This window comes from Leptonychotes weddellii, chromosome 1, assembly GCF_054177405.1.
Source record: "Leptonychotes weddellii isolate Sample4059 chromosome 1, ASM5417740v2, whole genome shotgun sequence".
Lineage (NCBI taxonomy): Eukaryota > Metazoa > Chordata > Mammalia > Carnivora > Phocidae > Leptonychotes > Leptonychotes weddellii.
In genome coordinates this window covers 12179813-12200519 of record NC_138369.1, presented here as the reverse complement: position 1 = coordinate 12200519, position 20707 = coordinate 12179813, and the positions used below count along the sequence as shown (strand labels likewise).

General features: G+C 47.4%; 1 protein-coding gene across 1 annotated transcript in view; it reads left to right on the top strand.

Moving 5' to 3' along the window:
• CDCP1 (CUB domain containing protein 1) overlaps positions 1–20707 on the top strand; it is a 60953-nt gene that overhangs the window by 11672 nt on the left and 28574 nt on the right. Inside the window, exon 2 of the mRNA XM_031017433.2 lies at positions 17676–17885. Within this exon, the coding sequence (XP_030873293.2) occupies positions 17676–17885 (210 nt within the window). The remainder of the gene's footprint in view (positions 1–17675; positions 17886–20707) is intronic.

Below are 20707 nucleotides of genomic sequence, written 5' to 3'. Positions count from 1 at the left end.
TGGGCCCCAAAAGTATGAGTTTGAGACACTGTCCAATGTGATAAATACACTTAAAAGATATATGTATAAAAACTGCAGTAAAGGTTGGGGATGATGGAGACTAGCTTTCGTAGGCAGGAAAAGAGAAGGAGGAGGACAAGGTGTTCTCCTGGTGTCTGATGTCTGTGGGACATCGTAACAAACCATGAGGTTGACTCTGGGGTGGAAATGTGGCTCTGTCATTCATTACCAATAATCCCACAGTGTTGTTCTGATATTTCCAGAGCATTTTCCCACCATCTCTGAAAAGACAACTTGCTAAGTGATCCACTATCTGGAAAAATGTAATTAAGGATGATCCTTCAACTCCAGATGGCCAACACAAAAAGATGCTCAGCATCACTCATCATCAGGGAAATGCAAATCAAAACCACAATGAGATATCACCTCACACCTGTCAGAATGGCTAAAATCAACAACACAAGAAACAAAAGGTGTTGGCGAGGATGTGGAGAAAGGGGAGCCCTGTTGCACTGCTGGGAATGCAAACTGGTGCAGCTGCTTTGGAAAACAGTACGGAGGTTCCTCAAAATGTTAAAAATAGAACTACCCTAGGATCCAGCAATCATACTACTAGGTATTGACCCAAAGAATACAAAAGTACTAATTCAAAGGGATACATGCACCCTGATGTTTATAGCAGCATAATCTACAACAGCCAAATTATGGAAGCAGCTCAAGTATCCATCGATTGGTGAATGGGTAAAGAAGATGTGGTATATACATATACACATATACATATTTATACTACATCTTATTTATCGATATATGATACATAGATATCATACACACACATGCACACGCACACAATGGAATATTACTTAGTCATAAAAATGAATGAAATCTTGCCATTTGCAACAACACTGATTGGAGCTAGAGAATACTATGCTGAGTGAAATAAGTCAATCAGAGAAAGACAAATACCATATGATTTCACTCATATGTGGAATTTAAGAAACAAAACAAGCAAGCCAAAGGCGGGGGGAGAGAGAGTTACACCGAGAGAATAAACTGCTGGTTACCAGAGGGGAGGTGGATGGGGGGTGGGGGAAATAGGTGATGGGGATTAAGGAGCGCACTTGTGATGAGCGCTGGGTGATGTATGGAAGTGTTGAATCACTATATTGTACACCTGAAACTAATATTACACTGTATGTTAACTAACCAGAATTTAAATAAAAACTTTTAAAAAATAATGATCCTTCGATATATGATTTATAACTGGAGACCCAGCTATAGGAGCAAAACAGAACATAGTTGAATGAGGATTAAATGCCTCATTGCTCTGGGATTTTCTAGCTGGTTTTGTTCCCATCCTCCTCTTCTTTCCTTGTTAATAGCACTTGGCAGTAGGACCAACTCCTGCTGTAAGGAAGGAATATGGTTCATGAAAAGGAAAGTGCTCTGAACTACAGTCTCTTCTGTCCCTTTCAGGAATAACCATCTGCTCTTTTCTTCCACCTGCCAACACGAAGTGCTTTGGGGCGAGGCTCTCAAAACCCTCATCTCAGCATTCTTGGTCCCTCAACCTTGTTTTTTATCTCCCTGAATTTTTAGCCTAATGACCTTGAGATCACTGGCTAGTCCCAATACTGGCACCGTCCACGTGCCAATATGACCATCCTTGTTGATGGAATTTGTTCCATGATGGTTGAACCCCTATAATATCCATTCTTGTTGATTTAAGACCTTCCATGTCAATATCTTCTGCAACATCCATCCTCATGGACATAATACCTTCCGTAACAACCGTTCTTCTCTAGTGGCCCTCCTCAGTGATGAGACATCTTCCATAACGGTTGATCTTGTTGACATAACACCTCCCATAATCACCATGCTCTAATGTAACGTATTCTATAATGGCCCTCCTCATTGACATAACACCTCTTGGGAACTGTCCTAGCCCCTGTGGGTGAGGAAAGCATGTGTCTGTCTGGCCCCAAAGATTTCCTGAAGTGTGCAGCCTTCCTTTGCTGACCTGTTTTACCCTGGGTTTGCCAGAGAAATCACTTTGTTGACCTGGCCTGTGGTCATTTGAGAGAGCTTCATTCGGAGACTTATTGTCCGAGCCAGGCTGTGTGGGTTGACACCCCCCTGCCCTTTAAGAATGCTGGAAACATCGATAACAGCAAGAGGTACTGATCCCTAATCCCTAAAACAAGAGATTCAAACAGTTGGCTGTCTTGGCTCCTGCGAAGGTGATACACCCACCCTCCCCGGTTATGTGCCCCCGAGTAACCAAGAGTTTGGGTCTTTGCAGTTAAGAAACTGGCAGCCCTAAGGCCCCCCAAAGACCCATTTCACCCCTCTCTCGGCCGCCACTTGGTGAAGGCTGATCCCCTGGCTGCAAATGCTGCCGTCTGTCCTTCTGGTTGTGGCAAGTCTGGAGTGAGGGGTGAGTCAGCCGCTAGTCATCCTCCAGACAGAGTATCAGGAACGAAGGTAGGGAAGGAGGGGGGGGAGATGTCAGAGATGACAGCAGGAGCGGACATCATCCCTTGCCCAGGACTTGTCGTTCATGAGGAGAGTTGGGATCAGGGCTCTGAGGGGGGCAAGATGACAGGCCAAGAGAGGGGCTCAAACTAGGCAAACAGGCTTGTTTTGGATGGCTAGGCTCCTGCCTCCCTACCAAACATACTGTACTGTCACAGGGGCCTCTGTCTGCACTAGGGCAAAGGGCAGCATTGATATTCAGAGTGGGTGTTGGAAAAGCAAACAGGATCCTTCTCTCTGCGTTGGTGTTGAGTGCTTAACACAGTGAAGCAGGTCCCTCCCTAGCTGCGGTTGGGGCAAACGCTTGGGCCCCAGCTGCCCAGCAGCCTGTGACCTTGAGGGTGGACATCTTGGAGCAGCAACCATGTGTGGGCTTTGGAGTCAGGCAGTCCTGGGTTTGGATCTCAGCCGTGCATCTTCCCAGCTGTGAATGTGAACAGTTTACCTAAAGGATATGTATAGGAAGTACCTGGCAGGTGGCAGATGCCGAACACGTCGGGGTGGTCGGCTATGGCCATCATTCCCAGAGGCCACCTCCCACCAGCCCCCAGCTTTGGCCAGCCCCTACACAGCCTAACACTTCTGGACTCTTGGGGTGTTAAGGCCAGGCTTCCCACTGGCTCTCTCCCTGATGTCTGGTTTTCATCTGAGGACCCTCTTTTTGCTCTTGCTCTGCCCACAGGGCCAGGTGAGATGACCAGCCATGAGCTCTCTCGACCACGGCATGAGCTTCCCTCTGATGCACTCCTCCACCCCTCTCCCTGTCACCTTCCAGCATCTGGACACTCAAGTTTTACAGTAAATACAATGAGGTTAGACATCCTCGTGGATGTACACTTCCAGAAAAGCTGTCCACTTGACATAACACCATAATGGTAACTCAGCTCAGAAGGGAAGGCTCCAGAGCGCCTGGGTGGCTCAGTCAGTTAAGCATCCGGCTCTTGATTTCCACTTAAGTCATGATCTCAGGGTCGTGAGATCAAGCCCCACGTTGGGCTCCGCGCTTAGCGGAGTCTGCTTCTCTCCCTCTGCCCTCCCTGCACACTGTGTCTCTCTCTCTCTCTGTGTGTTAAATAAATAAATCTCTAAAAAAGAAGAAGGGAAGGATCCATGTCCTAGACAATACTGTATACTCATCCAAACCCCTTTCCTTGAGCAGCTCAGCAGGTCCTGCCTGGAACCCCATCTGGTTACAAGTTCTATACTAGTTTTCTACTGCTGCATTACAAATCATCACAAATTTAGTGGCTTACAACAGCACCCATTAATTAGCTCATAGTTCTGTAGGTCAGGAGTCCAGATATGATGTGGATGGGTTTCTGCTCAGTCTCCCTAGGCTAAAATCAAGACGTTGGCCAGGCTGTGTTCTTATCTAGAGCTCCGGTCCTCCTCTAAGCTCACATGGTTGTAGCAGAATTCAGTTCTTTGTGGCCATACGTCTGGGGTCCCCCTTTCCTCAATAGCTGAAAGCTGAGCCTGCTCACAGTAATTAGCTTCCCGCACCCACACTCCCTGCCACGTGGCCCCCTCTATCTTCAAAACCAGCTACAGAGAATCCACCTCTACCAGTCGAATTCCTTTCACACTTCAATTCTCTTTCTCCAGGAAAAGCCCAGACTTTTTTAGGTTGCTCAACTGATTAGGTCAGGCCCACCAGGATAGTGTTGACCTGGCCCTACAACACCATCTAATCACGTGAGTGATATCCCATAATATTCAGAGTCCCTCCCACACTCGAGGGGAAGAGAACATACACAGCGCACATCTTTGGGGCCATCTTGAAATTCTGCCCACCAGAGGGTTCAGAGGCTCGGGGGCTTTGTCCCCTCTGGGGGGGATGGAGGTGATGGCGGCCATCTCTAGATGAGGGCCTACCAACAGCGTGCCTTGTTCTTTCTACTTTACACATATGGTGTCACTGCAGTGCTTATAGAAGTCCCGCATAGTCAATGTTTGGGGCCAAATCGTACAGATGAGAACCCTACAGTTTAAAGAAGTGAGATGGCTTTTCCCAAGCAGCGCAGCCAAGCATGGCCCCAGGGATGACTGGAGAGACTTGGCTCATGAGGCAGGGAGAGTTACGCGCATCAGGCTGAGTGATGGAGGCAAGACTCAAGTGGCCCCCAGCACAGGTCAGGCCTTAATAGAACCTTCTCTCCTGCTGCCCCTCCCTGCTCCCCCAGGAGCGGCTCTTCAAAGCTGCAGGCTGAACTAAATCAAAGGTAGATGTTTTGTTTTGTTTTTTTTTTAAAGATTTTATTTATTTATTTATTTATTTATTTATTTATTTATTTGAGAGAGCGAGAATGAGAGAGAGAGAGAGAGCACATGAGAGGGGGAAGGTCAGAGGGAGAAGCAGACTCCCTGCTGAGCAGGGAGCCTGACGTGGGACTCGATCCCGGGACTCCAGGATCATGACCTGAGCCGAAGGCAGTCGCTTAACCAACTGAGCCACCCAGGCACCCTCAAAGGTAGATGTTTTAATAATGAAGCATTTCCCCGTTGCCCTCCCAACCCCATCTCTTAACATTAGCTTTGAGGGACGGTGAATAATAAGGTGGAAATGGGCTCATATAACCTTCTGGAAAAGCCCATTTGAAACTAAACTTATTTTTAGTTTAACCAATTCATGGTTTATGTTCAGACAAGTAAGAGAGTTTTCTTGTCTATGGCTCCTAATCGCCAAGGAATGCAGGCCTGTTAGAACGCTGGTCATGGTAGCCCATCGTTGGGTCTGCAGCACCGAGAAGGTCAAGGTCGCTGAGCGCCGATGGCTAGCAGGCTGAGTGACGTTCTGACCAGCTGCTCACTTTGCAGAGAAATGCCCCTGCTTCTTTTTCATACCCTTCTGCCATCTTTTGAGTTTTCTAGTTATTGACATCATTTTTCACTTAAAGAAAAATTTCTCCCCCTTCTCAAAAGCGAATATTGTGTGTATGTATGAATTGGAGCCTATGTGTCATTTTGCTCAATTTTTGGTTGTTATTCAAATCAGTGGTTAGCAATTCTTGGGTTTAGAAGTGAAGCACACCGACGTGATGCTCCGTGAAATAAGCAAGACACAAAAGAACAAATACTGAATACCTTATATGAGGTCCCCAGAGGAGCCAGATACATAGAGACAGAATGGTGGGCACCAGGGGCTGAGGGAGGGAAATGGGGAGCTGGTGTTTAATGGGGACAGAGTTTGGGAAGATGGGAAAGTTCTGGAGATGGATGATGGCAGTGGTCGCAGAATAACATAATTATACTTAATGTCACTGAACCATACACTTAAAAATGGTTACTGTGGTAAAGTTTCTGTTATGTATACTTTATCACAATTTTTAAAATGGGAAAAAAATATTTGTGGGGTTTATTTGTGGGTAGTGGAAGGATGAGTAGTCTCTTCTCTTTTTTCTTTTTTACCACAATTAAGAAAAAAAAAATCAGGGGCGCCTGGGCGGCTCAGTCGTTAAGCGTCTGCCTTCGGCTCAGGTCATGATCCCAGGATCGGGCTCCCTGCTCCGCAGGAAGCCTGCTTCTCCCTCTCCCACTCCCCCTGCTTGTGTTCCCTCTCTGGCTGTGTCTCTCTCTGTCAAATAAATAAATAAATAAAATCTTTAAAAAAAAAAAAAAAAGAAAAAAAATCAGTGAAGCACCTTTCGATCCCGAGGCTTGCTTTGTAAATGTCCTTACCAGTGGATCTGCTTCTAACCCTATCCTCAGAGGAAGCCTTGCCACACCCCACAGGGTCCCTCTGGCGGGGTCCCACAAGCCTAACTCACCACATGCGTGGTTCAGACCCCTCAGGCTTCAATCCGAGGCCAACAAGCTTTTGTCTGGGCAAACAACAGTTGGTTGTAGCCAGAAGTGTGAGGCTCTGCAAGAGTCTAGGACCTGGAGGGCAGAGATTTTTGAATCGTTTGTGAATGAGACCCCGTGCCTAGCACTCTGCAGGCACAAAGTGGGACTCAGGCTGGGTTCGATACATACCCAGAAGAACAGAGAAGGGGGGTTGAGCCTCTCATCAGGGCAAGTTTCAAATAACCTTTTTTTTTTTTTGAGTTTTAAAAATTGTTTTATTGAGGCATACAAGAAAATACATAAATGTTAAGTATACAGCTTGATACATTTTCCATATGTATGTACGTACATATATATACGTGTGCATGTGTGTGTATCCTTCTAGTACCCCGGAGTTGTTCCTCTTACCCCTTCCTAGTTAATACCTGTCTCCCTATCACTGTTCTGACATGTAAGCACAGATTGGTTTTGTCTTCTGGAACCTGATACAAATGGAATCCTACAACATGTAGTCTTTTGTGTATGGATTCTTGTGCAACCATCTCCCTGCTAACTTTGTATCCAAAGGACCTGAACAGCTAATCTCTACTGGCAAGGCCGTTGGAACAAAGCGCTCTAGGGCTGAAACACTGAAGAAATTGGAGATCCAGCAGCTTCTAAACGTGAGCATGCATACAGATGGGTTTTTCGATCTGCTCCTCTGATTCTTCCCCCATCCATCCTTGTGATCTTTAGTGACTTTCACGGCCTGGTAACTCACACTTCAGAGTCTGACAAAATGAATCTTTTTAACATTTCATAAAATGTAAATGTGATTTAAGCCGGCCTTATAGCATGTTAGCATATCATGAATTATTCACAGCGGTCATCAGCTGAGTTATGTTTGTTGTTTAATTCTGCAGTTCCCACGTTCAGTCCGTTATGATGCAACTTTTTGTCCCTCTGTGGCCCTCTTTGAAATCATTCCTTCATCCGGTGCAGTTTGATTCAATCTGAAGTGAAATGTGAAAATCCACATTTTGGGTTGGCCACAGTCCCAAAGTTTTATACAACAATGTATCCATTTGCTCCAGACTCTGGCCCCGACAGTCGGCAGCCTGGTTGTGGGTCTCTAAAGTGCATCTCTCATAGGGTGTGTTTTCTTTGATCATAAAAGGGAAGGATACAGCAGAAAGGTTTGGATTTGCACATGCATCACCACTTTAGAGAAATAATTCAAAACACAAGCCCTGCAGACAGTTGCTTGCTAGTGTCCCCTTCAGAGGATCGTTCAGTTACTTTAGAAAATAAACAACTTGCATCAGTGAGCATCAATTTCTTTCCTAAAGAGTTTGGGGATTAAGAGTAGGAAGTGAATGGGTGGACCTAACAGTCCCCTGTTTTGATAAACCGTTCCAGCAAGTTGGATTGACTAGGAAGACCCACGGGGTTGCTTTTAACATTGCCCTTTGAACTTTAGGTTACCATGCCCTCTAGGATTGCTCTCAGAGCCATGGAAATGGTAAACTATTTTAAAGAGAACTATGGGTCTCTTTCACCCAGGGGGTGGGAACGTGACATCCTTGGAACCCTGAAATCCCCGGATGTGACTCAGGAAGGCGGGCCCAGCCTTGTTCTTCTTCGTAGGCTGGCACCTGCTGGACAGCAGCTCATCATTACCTTGCGTCCTGTGGCTGGAATCCACTTTCTTCCCTGCCCTGACCTCCCCGGTGCGGTCCTGTGTCACAGTTCCACCCTTTCCCTGGTGGGAAGTGGCAGGTATTCATCCCCAGGCCTTTTATTTTTAACTGCGGTCAACGTCCAAATAGGCTAGCTCATCACTGCAGTGTTTAGCGCATGAGGTTAAAGTGTGACCCTTACCTTTGGAGAACCCGTAAGCTCTAATGGGAGCATGGTGGGCGAGTTCTTGTGGCCACCCGTGGCCCAGCATCCTCAGCTAGGAGGTGCCCGTGCTATTTGGAGCTGGAGAATGGTCACCTGTCCCATTACCTACCTCTTCCTCCAGACTTCCCACAGTAGCCTGAAGCATCCCCCCAGCCCGGCCCCGACCACCACCCTTGCCCCAGCGTCTTCGTGGCGCTGCCTGGTGGGCGGCCATCATTCCACATCCCTTTGTCCTGCAGCAGGCTGCTTTGTCCCAGCCAGGCTGCGGGGGGAGGCTGGTGGCGTGGAAAAGGAGACGAGGTGGTGGTGGGCGGTGGTGGTGTGCCTTATCAGGTCCTGCTTGATTTCCACACCACTGAAGAATGGGCGAGAGTCTCTACCCAGGAGCATTCATTCCCTGCCACGCCAAACTGGAGGCCCGGATTGAGATTCATCCACTCCAACTAAACGAGAAGGAAATTCAGTAGATGGGGATTTGGGAGCTTCTCCTCAACTGAGGTCTGATTTTTGCCTCTTGAGTCTCGCTGACAGTGGTCTCAGGAAGTGAGCCCACGGGTCGGGACTTCCACAGGTGCTTTCCCTAAAGACCTGGCACTAGCCCTTTATTCCCGGTGCTCTCTACCTGAATCCTGGCCGCTTTTCCTTTGCCACCAGCTTGGCCACATGCCTCCCATCCCACAAGCCCCAGGCAGACCCCCCCCCAAAGCTGCAGAAGAACCATTAGCACCTAAACATGCCAATTTCCCTTCCTCGCATCCTTGCGCTGGGACCTGTCCAAAAAGATGCACAAAAAAGGAACCACATCCCAAACATTTCAAGTTCCAGGGAACTTGAAATCTTAAGTTTAAATTCAGGCGACAGTTGCCAATTATTTTGACATGACGAATGATTTCAGTTACTGCAGGGTGCCTATTTAGCCGTTTTAAACAAACATCTTTGCCTCTTGATATCCCGGAGATCCCTGGAGAGCCAGCATCTGGGACATGTTTTATTCCGTCCTGACGGACCAGCGGTGAGAACAAACCAGTCTCATCACGAAGTTCCTGGCTGAGTGTGGAACTCCTCGGGCAGGGCCAGCTCTGCGGAGTGGTCATCTGTCCGACTGCTCGGACACAGGACCTGGCCCCGCCTCTTACTAACCAATACGCCTGGACAGATGGCTTAAGCTCTCAGCCTCAGCTCCTTCATTTGCAAAATGGGCATTGATATTAGAACCCACTCTGTGGCGTGGTGCTGGGATTTAGAAATACTTTTACTGAATACAAGCATGGAGGCTGCACATGAGGATCACTCGTTGGGTATTCATTTTAATTATGATGGAGGCATGCCCGGTGCCTAGACTCCAGAGGCTTCTCAGCCAAGGGAGATGGATTAGTTCCTGAAACAGCAACTTGTGTCTTGTTCTGTTTTGTGTGACTGTGAGCAATTAATTCTTCCCAGGGAGGCAGATGGGCGACTCCCTGCCATTGTAAGACTTTCCCTTCAGTTCACCAGGATGTAAATAGACCTGGCCAAGTTGATGCCAGATGGACTTAGGGTGTCTAAACCAGGTGTCCCGCCTCTGCCCGCAGGCTTCACTGCCCCAGGCCCACGGGATGAGTAAGACTCTGAATTTGGTGGTGCGACGGTGTTGGTGGTGATGCCCGGTGTCAGTGTCCTAAAAACAGTGGCACTTCCTCCCCACCTGCTGGCTCACTTGACCTTGGCAGCTTCTTAGAGGGCAGCCCAGTGTGGGACTTAGGAGAGTGGGCAGCGCAGGGGTGCTGGGGTCAAACCAGAATGTCCCCTCTGCTTCCTGTGCTCAGCAAACATGGGGAAGTGAGGTCACACCTCTGAGCCGCAAAGGGTTGCTGGAGTCCCATGAGTCAATACAAATAGAAAGGCTTTGATAAACAGTGAATAGGGCCGGGCCAGGGCAGGGAAGCCGTGGAAGAGCTAAGGAGGCCTTCACGCTTGCACAACCGGAGACTAAATGCCTCCTTCAAGTTTGCCCCAGGGGGAGCCTTACCTGCCTCCCCCTCGGCCCTGCCCGGCCCTGGGCTTTACACGATCAACAATAATAACAGCTAACCTTGATCACTACCTGGCACCGTTCTAAGCAACTTCATAGGTGTTAACTCTTTTAGTCCTTACAACAACAATGCCAGTATTATCCCCGTTTGCAGATGAGGAAAGTGAGGCACAGAGAAGCTAAGGAATTTGCCCAAGGAGACATAGCTGGTGAGTGGTCCAGCCAGAATTTGATCCCAAACAGTCAAGACTCTAGAATCTAAGCTCTTAACCATTATGCAAAGCTGCTAAGTTATGCTGGTTCCCCAGGGAGGGGGGGCCAACTCCAGGGCCGCGACCACGCCCCTTCCCAGCCGGTCCCCTGCCTCTGTCTCCCCCCCTCTTCTACTGCATGTTCCTTGCCCTCCAGCCAAAACAACTCCATGGAGTGGCTCCGAGGGAGCCATGTTCTTCATACCTCTGTGTCTTTACACTTGCTGTTCCCTCCACCTAACCTTCCTGAAACCCATCTCACTAGCCCTGGCTGGCAAACTCCTATTTATTTTTCGAGACCCATCTTAAGTTAGGCCTCCTGCGCAAAGCCTTCCTTGACCACCACCCCTAGACAGTGAATAGCGGACCCGCAGTGTCTTCAGAGTACCTTGACTCTCCTTGGTGCCTTCAAGTTGCTGACTCTCAGGTGGGGTCTGGTGGGGGGGCAGACAGCCAAATGTATACTGAGCTTACATGAATTCAGCAACTGCTTTCTGCAAAGACTAAAAGCAGGGAAGATCATAGAAGCGGCATGAGTGTCCCCCCACGGTGGATGTGACTTGGACAGGTAAAGCGCCGTCACTTCCTCAGGCTCTCATGGTCTGAGCGTGCCATGCTCTGAGGGATCACCCCCAATTTAACAAAATGTATTTTGCAAACCTGGCGCCTAAAATTGAATCACTGCTTTGTCTGGTGCTCAACCCGAGAAGCAGAGATCCGCTCCACGGATGAGCAAACAACAGCTATAGCCAGTAGACTTGAGAGAGGGATGTTGACGTGCAGTGAGACATCTTCCTAAGAGAGGAAGGGGGTGTTTTGGCCAGAAGGACTCTTCCCCTTAAAGATGTGCTTTGGAATCTGACTCCCATGCAGGCAATGACTGATCAGCCACGCTGATTCACGGTTATACCACTTGGCTTCTGCGTTCTGTCTCCCTTGACATCCTGGGCTCTCCTGCAGGGCATCATCCATCTTAATAGGTGTCTCCGGGTGCCCAGGCTGGGCCCAGGCCCTGCTGGGAACTGTTTAGTCCATTTTTGGTGGATGGAGAGTGCCTGGAAGCCAAGCCCCCCAGGGAACCACACCCAGAATTGAGGCAGCTGGTTCTGACCCATCTAAAAATGTTTAAATCATGTGTGTCGGTCTTTTAAACTGTACTTGACAAATCTGAGAGCAAATAACTTCCCCAGTGTGTATCTGGTGGAATCCCCTTCTTTGAGTTTCTTTTCCTTGCATGTGCTTCCCTTGCAAAGAAATAGGATGGCAGGGAGAAGAAATAACAGGGCTATTTGTATAATATCCTGTGCTATGGTGATTAATGAATGGTGAATAATGAATGGTGATTAAAACAATTGGAAATTCCCACCTGAGAAGCCACTGGTGAGGCAGAAACTAGCAAATCTGTCCTAATAAGGAGAGGTCGGAAGGCAGGAGAGTGAAGAAGAGAGGTGTGATTCATGAGCACCAGCTCGGTGCCTGGGAGCCTGCCCGAACGCTCAGAGCCTGGGAGCCCACACGCTGCTTCCGCGAGGCTTGGCTTGGATTTCTTTCCACCTGGAAGACCTCAAAATCACGCCAGAATCTGGAGCTTTGTCTGAGATTCTGGGAACCCGGGTAATAGATCTTCCAAAATATGACACCAGAGAAATACCAAGTTCCTGGGGAGGCAAAAGCAAGAGATGCTAAAGGAGAAAACACCCAACCACTTTCTTTAAATTACAGTGCATTTGTCAAGCACTCACCTGCGCTGACCCGGTGGTGGGTGGCTGTGGTGGGCAACTGAGATTTATTCCAGCGTTGGGATTTCCAGTTTCAAGGTGTGATTAATGATGGTGAGTGTACAGGAGGGAGATGTGCAAGCAACATGTTCGTTCTCAACCTCGGAACATCTGCGATGAGTTACAAGTTATTTTACTCAAGCAGTGAGGGTCTCTCTGCTACTGAGTGGTAGAGCTGGGGGGAGGTGGGGAAGGGGAGTCCAGAATTCAAGCATGTCCATGGTTGGGTCATTAGCCTCTCACCCCCCATCTGCCCGCTCTGCTAGTATATACATCATTGAGGATGAGAGGGGCAGTCCTGTGGGTGATGTGTCCTTGGCTATGACCCCAGGAAACAGCCCGTCATGTAAATCATCCCCTTCTGCTGCAAAGGTGGGTGGGCTTGGGCTTTACTGCGCATGTGTCTCCTCTGGACGATGAGCCTGGAAGCCGGGTGGGGATTCTCTGGTGCGGGGTACCGAAGGAGAGCTGTGAACCATGGCTGGGCAGTGGAATATGCTGGATTGGCTACCTGGGAGCAGAACAAAGGAACATGGTGAGATGATAAAAGTATGCGCACCTGAAGTGAGCCATCGCCCCCTTTCAAACATTCGTTTTCTTGGTTTGCAAAATGAGTTAGAATGAAAATCTGGGTTATTTTGACCCAAAATAAAAAATATAAATAACAGGTAGCATTAGCGATGTGTGAAGGAAGGATTGGTATGTTCAATCACCAGAGTTGGGACACTTGGCTTTCCATATGGGAAAAAATAGTAAAAGTGAATCCCTACTTCCCGCCACAGATGAAACAAAGTGTTTCCAATACAGATTCCCATGTCTCATGGTGGGCGTCCTGGACCTTGGGACCTCATCATTCCTGAAGCCCTCCAGAGACCATTTAGAAACCCCTTGCCTTGGGGCACGTGGGTTGCTCAGTCAGTTGAACATCTGACTCTTGGTTTTGGCTCAGGTCATGATCTCAGGGTCATGGGATCGAGCCCCTATTCGGGCTCCGCGCTCAGCGGAGAATCTGCTTGAGATTCTCTCTCTGTCCCTCTGCCCCTCCCCCTGCTCTCTCTCTCTCTGTCTCTCTCTCTTAAGTAAATAAATAAATCTTTAAAAAACAAAAAAAGCAAGAAGAAACCCCTCTCTGGGCTATTAACTCCCTGGGGGCTGGGACTCCAGCGATTTTTGTCGTTAAATCATTTGCACCAGGTATGGTCCCCTAGAACATATGATGAACCCTGACAATGTTTATGAAATGAATACACGATTTCAAAAATTCTAAAAGAAAGAAAATATTCTAAAAAAGGTCATCCATTTTTTCTTTGACTGTCATCAAGAATAGAATAGGTTGTCATACACCCAGAATTAGTTGGGGTTACCGACCTGCCTGCAAGCAGGAGGGAAAGCTGAGCAGAGGCATCGTGGTGAGATCAGCCTTGTTCCCGAAATCTAATTTAAAGATATCTGAAAATATTACACACACCATGAGAGAAACAAGGCCCACCCCAAAATATTATTAAACCATATTTTAACTATGGTCGTGACTACTCCTTGTTTCATTTATTAAGTGCCTGCTTTGTGTAGAAACACAATCTTCCTAACACGAGTTCTTCCCTCTTTTTTGTTTATTAAGGCATAACTTACATATAATCAACTTCACCAATTTTAAGTGTACAGTTTGATAAATTGCGGCATCTGTGTACAATGTGTAATCACCTCCACAGTCAAGATACAGAAGGTCCTCTGGTCCTACAAAGGCTCCTCCACACCCCCCGCCCACCCCCTGCCTCCATCCCCTGCCCCCACTTGCCCCCACAAGCAACTACTGATCTGCTTAGGGTCTAACAATTAAAATAACAATAATGGGGCGCCTGTGTGGCTCAGATGGTTAAGCGGCTGCCTGCCTTCGGCTCAGGTCCTGATCCCAGGGTCCTGGGATCGAGTGCCCCCATCGGGCTCCCTGCTCGGCAGGGAGCCTGCTTCTCCCTCTGCCTCTCTCTCTCTCTCTTATGAATAAATAAAATCTTTAAAAAAAAAAATAAAATAACAATAATCATCACTGTAGAGTCAGGAATTTTTTAATTTATTTTTTTATTTTGAGAGAGAGAGCGCGTTTATGCACACAGGGGAGGATGGGGGGAAGGGGCAGAGGGAGAGGAAGAGAGAGAATCCCAAGCAAAATCCCCGCTCACATGGAGCCCGATGCGGGCTCGACCTCAAGACTCTGAGATCATGACCCGAGCTGAAATCAAGAGTCCGATGCTTAATTGACTGAGCCCACCCAGGTGCCCCCTGAGTCAGGAATTTTGAAAAAATGCTGTGGCCAACGGGTGTAAACACAGAGGAGCAATAAGAATGGGGAAGAAGGGGCACCTGGGTGGTTCAGTTGGTTGAGCGACTGCCTTCGGCTCAGGTCATGATCCTGGAGTCCCTGGATCGAGTCCCGCATTGGGCTCCCTGCTCGGCAGGGAGCCCGCTTCTCCCTCTGACCCTCCCCCCTCTCATGTGCTTTCTCTCTCTCTCATTCTCTCTGTCTCAAATAAATAAATAAAATCTTAAAAAAAAAAGGGGGGGAAGAAATTGATAATCTAGCTAGCCGGGCTGCAGCCCTGAGACTGGACGCAGCTTCCCTTGACCATGAATTAGCCCTGCTGGAGCCCCAGGGTTGGAGGCCACGAGGGAGCGTGCCACACTTTCCGAGACTGGGTGTTCCAAGAATTTTTTGCAAATAGCATGCTAAGACATTTTGACGATTGCAGAAAAAAGAACACAAGGTTGACATACACTGCTTGGCTAGCAGTCTGACAACTGGGTTTCTGAACACGGAGCTAGATTCTTTTTAATCTGATGTCTTCAAGAACCCCTGGGCCTCCAGCTCTCTCTCTCTCTCTCTCTCTCAAGATTTTAAATGGCTACACTGCTTGAAGATGAAGCACTGGAATATATAAGCTTCTGCCTCGGAGAGTGTTTTCTCTCTCTGAAGCTATTAATTAAGAAGCTCGGAGCCCCTGGTTCCCACCAAGATTGATTAGCCCAAACTGAAATCCGGGGGTGGTGGTATGTCTGTGAGATATATCCAAAGGCAGCCGAGGCAAGAATATGGAGAGGAGAGTTTTCCCTGGAGCCATTGAGAGGCTTGTAACTTCTGCCTCCACACAGGCACCAGGCACTGTCTAGATCCCGAGGCTACCCCTGAAAAAGGCAAGCAAATTCCTGCGGCCTTACGGTAGGAAGGAGCTCACATTCTGATCATGGGCACCAAGAACAAATGAACAAGGAAGACGGTGCTCTCAGGCAAGGACTAAAGCAGGGAGGGATACAAAGCAGGAAGATTGGGAGTGGGAGGTGAAGGGAGCACTTTAGGGGGCTGCTCAGGGAAGGCCGCTCTGAGGAGATGACCTTTGAGCTGAGACTGGAATGACAAAAAGGGCTCAGCTCTTGCTAGAGAAAGAGCGTTTTTAGAATCAGGACCAGCATGTGCAAAGGCCCTGGGGATGGGAAGGAGGTTAGTGTGTTCAAGAAAGAAGGCAAAGGAGGCCTGAGCACAGTGACCAAAGCAGAGAGGGGTACAAGCCGAAGTTGGAGAGATTAGGACATTTTGCTCCAAAAATGCAAACTTAAGCCAGCTTGAAAGCCGAATTGGGAAGGCAAGTGAGCAGGTATCCCGGTGGGTCGCTGCCGGGCAGTAGTCGGGAATGTTGAGAGTGGCACAGTCACTTCTTCCTCAGTCCGGTACTGATCATACACTGGGAGCTGGCAGGAAATGTAGAATTCTTCTAGCCCAACCCCCTCATTTTACAAACGATGGAACAGAGGCCCAAAGAGGGTAAAGGTCTCACTGATAAAATGGAGAAAATATTTGCAGTTCATTATCACAGACTGAGGGATCAATTTCCACTACTATATAAAGAGCTGCTGGCTGGTCAGCCTAGAGCAGAGCGAACAAGCGGGGAGAGAGGTTCAAGAAGAAGTTGACAAAAATCCCAACATAGGATCACACACAGCTGCTGGCCCGGGGAACGCAGGTGCGCTCATACCTTCCCATGGGGGCGGGTGGGGGAATGCACAGAACTTTCATGCCAACTAGCAGTTTTGATAAAATTAAAGCCCATGGCTGGTCAAAAACTAGAAAGCACTCAGATGTCACTCAACAGGTGCATGGATAAATAAACCGGAGTTTATACGGACAATGGAATACTACTTAGCAGTAAAAAGAAACACATTACTACTAATCCCTGCAGGAACATGGATTAAACTCACAAACATGCTGAGCAAAGAAACCAGGTACAAAAGAGAATATGCCGTAGGATTCTGTTTCTGTGAAGTCCTGGATCAGGCAACGGATAGTTTTCTGGGACCAGAAGCCAAGGTTGACTGTAAAGGGACATTAAAGGAATATTTAGGGGTGATGAAAATTTCTTATATCTTGACTGTTGTGGTGGTCACGTGTATATCTTAAAAGGAGTGGGCCCTTTTTAATGTATGTAAATTATCTCCATAAAGTTGATTTTAAAAAATAAATTGTTAGGGGTGCCTGGGTGGCCCAGTCAGTTAAGCGTCTGCCTTCGGCTCAGGTCGTGATCCCAGGGTCCTGGGATCCAACCCCACGTGGGGCTCCCTGCTCAGCGGGAAGCCTGCTTCTCCCTCTCCCTCTGCCCCTCCCCCCTGCTCGTGCACTCTCTCTCTCTCTCTCTCTCAAATAAAATCTTTAAAAAAATTTTTTTTTTCAGGGCGCCTGGGTGGCTCAGTTGGTTGAGCGACTGCCTTCGGCTCAGGTCATGATCCTGGAGTCCCGGGATCGAGTCCCACATCGGGCTCCCTGCTCGGCGGGGGGTCTGCTTCTCCTTCTGACCCTCTTCCCTCTCGTGCTCTCTGTCTCTCATTCTCTCTCTCTCAAAAAATAAATAAAAAATCTTTAAAAAAAAAAAAAAAATTTTTTTTTCCTAGCCTCCACTATTGTGTATATATACATATATACATATATATATGTATATATACTGGGCATGTGAAGCGCTCAGGGGAGGAGACAGCAGCTCTTTGCAAACAAATACGTCCCTGTAGAGAGACAGTTTCTGTACGTGGACTTTTGTCTACAGTCATACTGAAAAGGTGTGGCAGTTTCTCTGATTGCTATTTAATGCTGCACAGGTGGGGCATGAACATATACTGCTCAAAGCATCTAGGCTGTGGTCTAGTGGTTTTAAGTTTTAGAAAAATTAATAAAGCAAACGAGACACTTGTCAACACCCATCAGCAATAGGCTGCTTCTTTCCCATTGTAAGGACAACACTGTCATGTTACATCAGACCACCTCCCCGCCCCAGACCAGGAGGGAGGGAACAAAGGTGTCAAAGAGGGCATCCTTCCTAGACCAGCAGAGGGGACGGCAGCAAGTTTGGAGACCTAAATAAATCATCCTGCTCATTCTGTTTTTCCTCCTTCCTCCAGAAGCTTCTGAGATTGCCCTGCCACACGGAAGTAGCATTATGGTTTTCATAAAGCCTGGGACCCCACCTCTGCCAGTGAAGCCCTGTTACATCATCAGTTCTAAAAGACATAAAACCTCGTTGACCATCAAACCTGGAGAAAAAGAGGTTTTTTCCTTCAGCTGCCACGACCCAGAGAATCACTTTGTCGTTGAGATCCAGAAGAATATTGGTAAGTACACACTCACGAATGTTTGGCCTCGCTGCTTCTCTTTCCAGTCCTAAACCAGCCTGTAATGCCGAAACTCCACACTCTGTTTAGCTGTGATGTGGCTGTTCGTGGTTCTCAACGCTTTACACAGGTTACATTGTTGAATCTCCAAAACAGCCCTATGAGAAACTCGCAAAGACAGTGACTTGCCTAAGATAGCATAGCTAATAAGCAGCAGCAGGACAAGAACCCAGGTGCTCTGCCTCCAGGCATTGCCTCCCAACCACTGTGCCACACTGTTTCTTGATGGAGCTACAGATCTTCCTTCAGGTCTGGGATGCTCCAGCTGATGTGCTAAGTTTTTAAACTAAAGTTTAAAGTTTTTAAATTAAAACTTTAAAGCTAATTTAATTCAAATTTAAACTAAATTTTAAGCTAAAATTTTGCTGACGAGGAGCAAAAAGGAAGGGAGTCGGAAGACAAAGAAATTGGAGGAGCACCTAGGTGGCTCAGTCGGTGGAGTGCGCGACTCTTGACCTCGGGGTTGTAGGGTCGAGTCTCACATTGGGTATAGAGATTACTTAAAAAATCTGGAAGGAGGGAAGGAAGGAAGGAAGGGAAGGAAGGGGAGGAAGGAAGGGAGGGAGGGAGGAAGGGAGGGAGGGAGGGAGGAAAGAAGGAAGGAAGGAAGGAAGGAAATTGGATGGTTGACGACATAATGGTAGGGAGGTGGGTCCAGGAGGCATAGTGGGGAAAACAGCAGCTTTGAGGCTGAGGGAGCTGGGTCTGGCTTCCAGCTTCAGGCTCCTGATTGTGTAAGCTCATCATGTGGCTTTAAATGAGTCACTCAACTGCTTTGTGACTTGGTTTTTTCTTCTGTAAAATAAGAGTCATTGTACCAACCAACAGGGCTCTCTTGAGGGTGATATAAAATAATGGACTAAAAATGTTCGACACACAAGGTAACAAACTATGGTTATTTGGAATTAGTGTTATTCCTCATAATTTTGAATTTCGGATAGGAGATTGACATAAGATATAATCACCAGGCAGAAAGAATTAAATGTAGAATCTCCCAATTGCTTTTAGGTGGGCATGCCAACTAGTAGCCTGGATGTAGTAACAAGAGGGAGAACACGATCTGGGATCCAATCAAAGCTGTACCCAGAAAATTTCTTTTGCCTTTCATTGAAAATAAATGAATCGGGCAATAGATAAGCAAGAAAAGGGAGTAAAATGAACCTTAGGAAGAAGTTCAGAAAAAACAAAAGGAGGGCGCCTGGGTGGCTCAGTCGGTTAAGTGTCTGCCTTTGGCTCAGGTCATGATCCCGGGGTCCTGGGATCAAGTCCCGCATCGGGCTCCCTGCTCAGCGGGAAGCCTGCTTCTCCCTCTCCCTCTGCCACTCCCCCTGCTTGTTCTCTCTCTCTCTCTCTTTTGCTCTCACTGTCTCTCAAATAAATACATAAATAAAATCTTCAAAAAAAGAGAGAAATTAAAGTACTTATCAGCAGCTTTAAAACTACATCTGATAGGGCGCCTGGGTGGCTCAGTTGGTTAAGCGACTGCCTTCGACTCAGGTCATGATCCGGGAGTCCCGGGATCGAGTCCCGCATCGGGCTCCCTGCTCGGCGGGGAGTCTGCTTCTCCCTCTGACCCTCCCCCCTCTCATGTGCTCTCTCTCGCTCTCTTAAATAAAATCTTTAAAAAAAAAAAAAGAATTAAAAAACTACATCTGATAACTAAAGCTAAGGCATGGTTCTCTATAAAGATTAATTAAATAGACAAATCTCTGACTAGTCCCCTGGAAAAAAAGAAAGAGAACATACAGATATATAGCATTGAAAGGATAAATGTTGATTGAATGACATTTACAGAGGCAATTTTTTTTTTTTAAAGATTTTATTTATTTGACAGAGAGAGAGACAGCGAGAGCAGGAACACAAGCAGGGGAAGTGGGAGAGGGAGAAGCAGGCTCCCCGTGGAGCAGGGAGCCCGATGCGGGGCTCCATCCCAGGATCCTGGGATCATGACCTGAGCCAAAGGCAGACGCTTAACGACTGAGCCACCCAGGCGCCCCTTACAGAGGCAATTTCTAAAATAGACTATGTACAATATTATGATAATAAGTGTGAAAATCTGAATAAAAGGAATAATTTTCAGGGAAAATGTAATGAGCCAGATTGACTCCTAGAAAGTTAGGAGACCTGAATAAATAACCAAGGAGGAGATTGGAAACCATGTCCAAGGTGGAGGAAAACAGGGTTTGGGTTAGTTAGACATGGTTTCATAGAGGATCCTATAAAACTTCAAGGAGAAGATAAGTTCTTATATTTAAACCATTCCAGAGGAGGGTTGGGAAACCTTTTCCGTAAAAGTCTGGGTAGTAAATATCTCAGATCGTCTCTTTCCCAACCACTGAGCTCTGCTGTTACAGGATGAAATCAGCCACAGATAGTAGGGAGACATCTGGGCAGTGATGTCCCACATGTTTATGCTTGGTGGCAGGGATTGGGCTGGACTGGGCCCATTTGCTGTGATTTGCTGACCCCTGTTCTAGAGCACCGAAGGAGGTGGATTTTCATAGTTCATATAATAAGGCTCTTACAACCCTAAAATCAAAATGTGCCAGAACATTTAAAAAAAAAAAAAAACACAAAAAACCCACTGTCTAAAGAGGGTTAAGAGATCCCACGAGAGCCCAGCAAGAGCTAATCCATATGGCCCTGGGCACATTGGAGGTGTGGCTAGAAAGCCCTGGCAGGGGTAGCTTTTTTTTTTTTTTTTTTTAAGATTTTATTCATTTGAGAGAGAGAGAGCACGGGCAGGGAGAGGAACACTGGGA